Below are 9,211 nucleotides of genomic sequence, written 5' to 3' on the forward strand. Positions count from 1 at the left end.
GGCCCTATGCAAGAGATTTCATATGGTGTGCGCGCTATATGTTGTTATTTCGTGATGATTTTTCGAATTATCGATGCGTCTACTGCATAAAATCAAAAGCAGATGTTGCAGCATTTGTTGACCGTTTTTTCGATAAGGTTGAAGCAGAAACTGGAAAGCGAGTACAAAGCATCCGGTCCGATAACGGATTAGAGTTCGTCAACAAAGATGTGGAAGATATATTTCGTAAAAGAAAAGTGGTTCATCAAAAATCAACACCATATACGCCAGAACACAATGGGCGCGCTGAAAGGGAACAGTTATCGAAGGTGCACGGTCTATGATCCATGCCAAGGAATTGAGCCTGAAATACTGGGGTGAAGCAGTGAATAACGTCGTGTACACTCTCAATCGGACTGGTAAATGCCAAGTGGACGGAAAGTCGCCATTTGAATTGTGGTTTAATAAAAAGGCTGAGTTATCTGTGCTGCGAGTTTTTGGATCGGAAGCTTTCGTGCATATACCCCAGGAAAAACGAAGAAAGCTTAATGCGAAATCCAAGAAAGGCGTGTTTGTCGGATACGAGGAAAATTGTAAAGGCTATAGGATTTGGATACCTAATGAAAGAAAAATTGAGGTTTCGAGGGATGTTATCATCAGAGAAACGTGCAAAGAACCCGCATATGTACATGAAGAACACGTAGAAGCAGAATCTCCAGTTGAAAAACCAGATACGAACACTGACAATCCAGAAATCAGAACTAATGGCTGTGGCGAAATTTTTACTAAAGATCTCGATATCAAAGATGCAAATAATGAACTAGAGGTACGTAAGATCGTGACACGTTCGAAAAGTAGAGAGACTGAAATTAAAGCTGCTCTAAGCTATGCGTATGTTGCTGAAACTGATGAGCCGGACTGCTATGAGAAGGCGGTCTCTAGTAACTATTGTGCGCAGTGGAAGAGTGCCATGGATGAGGAGTTTAATTCGTTGATAGCAAACCAAACCTCGTCATTGGTGAGTTTACCTAAAGGAAGAACAGCAGTTTCGAATAAATGGGTCTACAAAGTCAGGCGTGACAGAAAAGGTGAAATTGAACGCTTAAAGGCGCGTCTGGTGGCTCGCGGCTTTACGCAGAAGTTCGGAACAGATTACTTTGAGACTTTTAGCCCTGTTGCCAAGTTTACGTCCATTAGAATGATCCTTGCGATGTCAGTTGGGCTTGACATGATAGTAAAGCAGTTTGATGTGAAGACAGCATTTCTCTATGGCACTCTTAATGAGGAGATTTATATTGATCAACCTACTGGCTACGAAGATGGAACTGACAGGTTGTGTAAGCTGAGCAAAAGTCTTTATGGTTTAAAGCAGGCATTGAGATGTTGGAATCAACAATTTACGCAGATGCTGGAGAATTTTAACCTAAAAGTTAGTGCAGCGGATCCTTGCGTTTTTATTGGTAGTTTCAACGATGCGAAATTAATTCTTGCGATTTATATTGACGATGGCATCATAGCAGTACAGTCATCAGAAGCACTTTGTAAACTGATCGACCATCTTACGAAAGACTTCGACATTCAAGTTTTTGAATCGATATTTTACCTTGGTATGGAAGTTGTCAGGAAACCTGGAAAGATTTTTATTCGACAAAAAGCGTACGCAACAAAAGTATTGGAGCGATTTGGGATGCTCGACGCCAAGCCTGTCATAACCCCAGCAGAAGGTGCACATTTAAATACAGGGAGCAGTCAACAGGTGCAATATCCTTATCGAGAGGCTGTTGTATCTCTTATTTATCTGTCTACGGTTACACGGCCTGATCTGGCTTATGCGGTGTCGTATGCGAGTCGTTTTTTAGACACTTATACGAGCGAACATACCGTCTTGATAAAGCGAATTTTCAGATATGTGCGAGGGACCCTCAGTAAAGGTATTTGATTTGAAAAGGGTAATAATTTGTTTTTGACTTGCTTCAGTGATTCGGACTTTGCTGGTGATTTGGGGACCAGGCGATCTACTGGAGGTTATGTGATCATGTTTTGCGGTGGACCTATTTCGTGGTCGTCGAAGATTCAGCAAACAGTAGCACTCTCAACAACCGAAGCAGAGTACATGGCCGCTTGTGAGTCAATCAAAGAGCTAGTTTGGGTTCGACGATTACTGGAGGAAATATCTGGAAATTGCACAGTACCAGAACTTTGTTTGGACAATCAAAGCACAATCAAACTGGTGAAGAATCCACTATACCACAAGAGGACCAAACATATTGAGGTCAAATTTCATTTCATCAGAGAGGTCTATGAGAACAAAGGGTTCACGCTTAAGTACGTGCCAACAAATACACAGCTGGCGGATATTTTCACGAAGCCTCTGAAGAATTAAAATTACAGTAATTTAAAGTCGCTCTTAAAAGTTTGTTCATTTTTTGAAAATGAATAATCTGACCAATAAAAGTGAAAGTGTTAGGCAAACAAACAGCTGTGTACCTGGCTTTGTTTATTGCGTCAGATTAATCGTTATTTTGTCTTCTTTCACGTTCGTATGCAGGCATGCATACATAAATATGTTCATGCAATAGCAATGCATATATACTTGTACATTTGTTTTTAATAAATACTCACTCCTATTTCTCATCTTGAAGCATAAAGACTTTTATATTTTTGATTCTCGGCTACACCTATATGGCAAACAAAATGACAAATTGTAGCCAATATTTTTGCCTCTGGTCGTGGGAGTAGACTTTTTACCAATTTTACAACGCTTTTATCAACTTGAAATGTTGTGCGTCCAGACACCATATTTAGCTATAAAACCTTTGCTTTGCAAAGTTCTTATAAAAAAGTCGAGTGCATAGGGCGACATCTACCTTTCAACTTCAACCGACAAGGAGTGAAAAAAACAATAGTCGCAAAAAAAAATCTCCCTAATCGTCAATTTCCGCTGTAGCGGACGTAATGCATAGGGCGACATCTACCTCTCAAGTAGAAAATAAATAAAATAAAAAAACTTTTTAATATGCGTGGTTTTATAAATGGACTAAAAAGTAACTTTTGATTTTGAAATTTTAGCAAAAGTCATTATAAACAATTTATGAGATTGAAAACGAAAAGCGTGGGGCGCATGCATATATGTAATACACCTATATTGGCCGTAAGAGCCGTCTGAAAACATTGCAGTACAGATATATCAATAAAACCGTACAAAAGAAAAGGAACACATACGTTTATAAATAAACATATACACAACACATACACAAAAACTGCACTCACGTACACAATACATACCAGGGATGCTGCGAATATTTCCATTTGCATTCGTTAATGCGAATGATTTGCATCATTTTACACATTCGCATTCGACATTCGCATTCCCATCAAATGATAGAATGTTTTGCGAATGCGAATGTGTACATGGGCAGAGTGTCGACTAGGGTGGTCCAAAAACAGTAAAGTCGGAAATTTAATGCTCTCACCACCTAGGATTGTTCTATATCGAAAAAAGTATACCATTATTTTTTTATTTTAAAATCAAAAACTATTTAGAGGTCGCTCAAAGTGCTCAAAGTTTTCCGTGTCTTTTTATTTGGGAAAAATAAAATTTTTCGTAGAAATTGTATAGAATTCTTGAAAGTCAATATTTTTCGATCGGAAAACTCTGGTTCTCTTCAGGAGACTTTCAATAATAATACCCAATTGTTTATTTAACCACTTTTTAATACTAACGTTTTTTATTGGTCGCCCATTGCATTTTTCGGGGTTTTTGGCGGACCTATAAATAAAAGTTACGATGAAAAAATGGCTAAATAAATAATTGGGTAAACAGAGTTTTCTGGTAGAAAAATATTGATTTTTAATTATTCTATACCATTTCTACGAAAAGTTGTTTTTCCCCATATAAAATACATGGAAAACTTTGGGCGCTTTCAGCGACCTCTAAATATTTCTTGATTTCAAAATAAAAAAATAAGGGTATATTGTCTTCGGTATAGAACAATCGTAGGGGGTGAGAGCATAATAATTGCGATTTTACTTTTTCACATGCATTTTTGGACCACACTAATGTTGTTGAAATGGCTCTAAGTCTGTCTAACCAGGGTGCGGGAAATAACCGGCTTTTAGCTTCAGGCGATAAACGATTAAATAGTATATCAATGAACATCGATGGGCCATTAACAAGTACTGCTAAAAGTCGTGTGAACAACCTAGACATAATTTTAGATTCCTCCAGCGAAAGCAAAGGCTCGGACGTAAAATCTGGAGACATTAAAAAATGTGGAAAGAAAGCTCAATTTAAGGCCTATCTTAAAGAAAAACGGGCTGATCTCGGTGAAAATCCTCTCGATTGGTGGAAAACTAAATAAAAATACGACATATTGACAGATCTGGGCCGCAAATATTTGAGCGCTCCACCCGCCGTTCCAAGTGAGCAATTTTTTAGTGCAGCCGGCCTTATATACGAGCCTCTTAGAAATTGCCTCATGGGAGAAAAGGCAGCAAAATTACTTTTTTTGAAATATAATACGCCCATTTTGAACTTTGACTACAAGATTAAAACACTGTATAGGTTAAGCACTCGTTCAATGTTCTAATAATTTACAAAATTTTTATGTAATAAAAACGATGACTTAACATTCGCATTCGCATTCCGAAAATTCGCAATGTTGTATGTCCAGACAGCTATAAAAGCTTTGCTTTGCAAAGTTCCTATTAAGTCTAAATATGAACCTCGTTGGTTCGAGAGGTAGATGTCGGCCTGTGCACTACGTACGCTACAGTCGAAATGGATTGATTTTGAAATTTTAGCAAAAGTCATTATAAACAATTTATGAGATTGAAAATGAAAAGCGTGGGGCGCATGTAATAGGCCAGAATTGATATGAAGGGTAATATATGTATGTATGTTGATATATGAATAACGACCGCTTAAAATCGATCTCAAATTTGTACTTTCTCTGTAGTTATCAAAACAAATTCTATGGGACTTAGAATTATTATTTTCTACTTTTTAGTCCATTTATAAAAGCGTTGTATATTAAAAAGTTTTTTTTNGGTATCTTTCTTTATTATGATTTTTTTAGACCAATCTTAAAAAAACTACCAGACAAAAAATAAGAAAGTGTGTACTGTAATTCTTTACCAAATTTTCGTGATTTGCTTTTGATGTTACATACATATATTCGTTTCAATAATTTCAAATGGGGCTCTTTGGGGAATTTATTTTTAGCAAAAATTTTAAAAACAGTAATTTTGTTTACTTGTCTTGTCGGGCAATATATTTTTCATAGGGATATACATTCGATCCTTGGCTAAAAACTTCTGTGGTAAAACTGTCCATTCTTTGCTATTTAAAGTTAAAGAATAAGCTCCTTCAATGGGGATTTCCAGCAGAAATGATCAACGTCTGGCTATAAAGAGAATCGATGCCCAAATAATTAAAAAAGCTATGGGTCCTGACCTTTAATTAGATAAGAATTACGTGAATATCTCATAAAAAACAGGGTGCTTTTTTTTAAAAAAAATAACAATATTCTGATCCGATTCACAGGGCATATTTTACGTAATATTGCAATCTAGTTTAATTGCAATTAACATTGATTGCTTATATTTTGATTGCAAAAATTGAAATTTGCAATGATTTAGAAGAAATTGATTGCAATAAGTTTTTGATTGCAATTAATTTTTGATTGCAATCATTAATTGCATAAAAATTGCTAACTTAAATCTGTCTAAATGACATTTATTTTGATGAATAATTGGAAGTACGATGGTGAGGCACACAAGCCCTCAGTGGGTTAACGGCATTACACCTAGCAGTAGGTTGTTTTGATTGCCGTCTTTAATGTTCCGCTAATCGAGAGCATATACCTACAATGGTCGTGCATAATAATTCGATTTTCTGCATGACAAAGCTGCAACTAAACAGCACCTCCATCGTGTTTTTCAACCATCAGAAGTTGTCCTATTTGTCTTATAAGCTAAAATTTTACAACAGTCTTCAATATTTTTTGCCGTTTGGATACTAAAGAGATGTTTAGTGGATAAGACGTGTTTGTGCGGAGCTCATAAGTCTTTCTCGCTTTTTGCTCTAACACAAAGTTTAAATTTCCAAATAATTGGTGCTACACCTGTGTATCAGTGTACGTGTTTGCTACGAGTGATGCTACAGTGCTGATACCTGTAATTATACATTTTATTTTTTTTGGATTTAATAATGTCCGCTACACGCAAGAACCCAACACGCAAAATCGCATCTCCCCCGAAAACACCGCAAGTGCCCTCGACAGCCATGGTTGACAGAGTTGAGCGCAAAATTGAAGAGCAGAGAGTGTCCATTATTGAAGAGTTGTCGTCAGTAATGAAGAGCTCGGAAGAAAGGGTAATGCAGAAAATTGGTGGGTTGGCTGCTGAAACTGCAAATCAAAAGCAATCCATAGCGGCTATACAACAAAGAGTGGCTGCAGTTGAGAACTCGTGTGCTGAGGTTTTGGCTTTCTGCAGTGAAATNGGTTGGCTGCTGAAACTGCAAATCTAAAGCAATCCATAGCGGCTATACAACAAAGAGTGGCTGCAGTTGAGAACTCGTGTGCTGAGGTTTTGGCTTTCTGCAGTGAAATTTTTGCTGTGCGGAATCAACTCAACGATCTAGAAAGCAGCGCCGTCGCCGCTGACTTAATTATTAACGGCATCCCACTAGCTGTCAATGAGAGTCTGCCTGATGTTTTCACTAGAATTTGCCGTGCAGTTCAACACAAAACACCACCTCTGCGCGATGCATTTCGATTGCGAAAAGTGAATAGCAAAATGCAAAAGAGCAGCAACAACGTGCCTATTGTTGTGAAACTATACTCTGCGCGCAATCGAAGTCAGCTCTTTAAAGCTATTGCTGCTTTTTGTAAATCGAGAAAGAGGTCGCTTGCACTCTTTGATATTGATGAGCCTGGCTATGGAAAGATTTACTTGCATGAGAGCTTATCCAAAAGTCTGAGAGAAGTTATGTCGTAAGCAACTGAACTGAAGAGAAAGAAGTTATTAACGTCAGCGTTCTCCATTCGTGGTAAGGTTCTTGTACGACTGAAGCCAAATGAAGAGCCTAAATTGGTATGCACCAGAGCTGAAGTGGATTCTCTTATAAGCACCTNGATAAAATACTGCGGCAGCTCCCTGTTTCGCTAGGCAGTCAGCCTCCTTATTGCCATCATGTCCCTCATGCCCTGGTACCCATCCTAATAAGACTGTATNGTTTACGCCCACATCTTAGATTATAGTACATTAGAATATAAGTTAAGATCAGGGGCGCACCCAGGAATATATTTTAGGGGGGTTTTATATTTCTGAAGATATATCACCGGAATATACTCAAATTCGCTTCAGATTATACGGTCTTTGAAATACATTTATGCAAGTTTTATGTACAGTATGTAATAAATAAATAAACGGTTTAGAATTCATAAACTGCACTTTATTTACATAAGATTANGATTGCATGAATCTCCGTCTGAAAGGTGGTGGGGTAGCTACCCATTGGTATCATTTTTTTAAAGTTCGGCCCAAAAATGCCAGCCCCCGTTCTACCATTTTCAAGCTTAGATCCATCAGTATACCAAACCTCCCCATTGGGTTTGGTGTATGGGTTCCCTGTATTCCAGAGAGCTCGATCTGCAATGTGTACCTCAAATTTCCTAGAGATTTCTAGTTTTGGAACCATTGCATCGCGCATTTGTAGTATGGGGTCATTAGCGAATTTCATTAGGACCTTCATGTGACCCGTCATATCTCCGATTTTCAGGTCGGAGGTGTTCAGGATTCTCAGTGCCGCTGTGGTAGCCNTGCTGTGGTAGCCTCCCTTTCTATTAAAATAGGAATAGGTCTTCATAGCTCCTGTTATGCCAATGCAGACTATTCTGTGCAATTTACTTAGCTTAGTGCTTGCACCTCTTTGTGTAGCCTTAGTCCACCATGCTAAGGAAGCATAGGTTACTATTGGCTTAACGACAGTGTTGAATGACCAGTAGGTCATTTTGGGGGTAAGGCCCCATGTTTTACCAAAAAGTCGTGAACAGGCAAAGAAGGCCTTCATCGCCTTGTTGATAACAGTGTCCAAATGTGCATTCCAGTTAAGTGTTTTATCAAGAGTTACTCCCAGATATTTAGCTTCACTGGAAAATTCTATTTCTGTGCCGCTCAAAGTAAGTTTAGTAGTAGATAATTTCCTCCTTCGAGTGAATGGAACAATAATAGTCTTTGTAGGATTGATGGTTAGGCCTTTATCCTCACACCATTTGTGTGTGATACGTAGGGCTTGTTGCATGCGGTTGGTGATAGTTTCGTCATGAAGCCCTGTTATGCAGATTACCAGATCATCTGCGTAGCCTTGCGTATTAAAGCCTTGGCTGTTCAGTGTGAAAAGGAGTTCGTCTACAACCATAGTCCACAAAAGAGGAGAGAGTACACCCCCCTGAGGGCATCCTCTTGTGGCTGTTATCGATTCTATCGTGCCTCCTAATTCCAACCTGATGTTTCGTGTTCTTAACATTGATAACACCCATTGATTTATGATTGGGCTTACACCCTTTCTTAACAAGGCATCTTTTATTGCCTTATATGATGTGTTATCAAAAGCCCCTGAAATACCAATAAAGGCGCAAAGGGCTATATTTTTTGACTCCAGAGCCTTCTCAATTTTTGAAGTAAGGCTATGAATGGCAGTCTCAGTGGATTTTCCTGGTTGATAGGCAAATTGGTTCTTATTCAGAGGTCGTTCCCTTAGGTTGACTTCTCTGATGTACTGATCCAGTATTTTCTCCATGCCTTTTAGAAGAAAGGAACTGAGGCTAATTGGTCGGTAGGATGACGGTAATTGTTCCGGCTTACCCATTTTGGGTAGAAACACGACCTTAACCTCAGACCATATGCTGGGAATGTGACCCAACAAGAGCGAAGCTCTATAGAGTTTAGAAAGGACCGGCGCTATGTGTCTAATTCCATGCTGCAGGAGACATGGATAGATTCCATCCGGTCCTGGTGATTTGTATGGGCTGAATGTTGATAAAGCCCATTGCACCCGCTCGACAGTGGTCAGCTTCGTAGCAAGGCTTTGTTCTCTTCCAGAGGAGGATGTTGGAGCACCCAATTCTGGTCGACAGTAGCCTGATATACAGCGCGGGAAGTGAGTATCCAGCAAGAGTCTGCTGGTCTCACCCGGATGCTGAGTGTAGCTCCCATCTGGTCTCTT

The 9,211-nt window shown here is 38.8% G+C and overlaps 1 protein-coding gene across 1 annotated transcript in view; it reads left to right on the plus strand.

Moving 5' to 3' along the window:
- The first annotated feature begins 319 nt into the window (after positions 1 to 319).
- LOC108357990 (transmembrane protein 132C-like) overlaps positions 320 to 9,211 on the plus strand; it is a 350,976-nt gene continuing 342,084 nt past the window's right edge. Inside the window, exon 1 of the mRNA XM_017609094.1 lies at positions 320 to 1,498. Coding sequence (XP_017464583.1) covers positions 320 to 1,498 — 1,179 coding nt within the window. The remainder of the gene's footprint in view (positions 1,499 to 9,211) is intronic.

This window comes from Rhagoletis zephyria, unplaced genomic scaffold (assembly GCF_001687245.7).
Source record: "Rhagoletis zephyria isolate East Lansing unplaced genomic scaffold, Rhagoletis_zephyria_1.1 Rzeph_scaffold_00187, whole genome shotgun sequence".
Lineage (NCBI taxonomy): Eukaryota > Metazoa > Arthropoda > Insecta > Diptera > Tephritidae > Rhagoletis > Rhagoletis zephyria.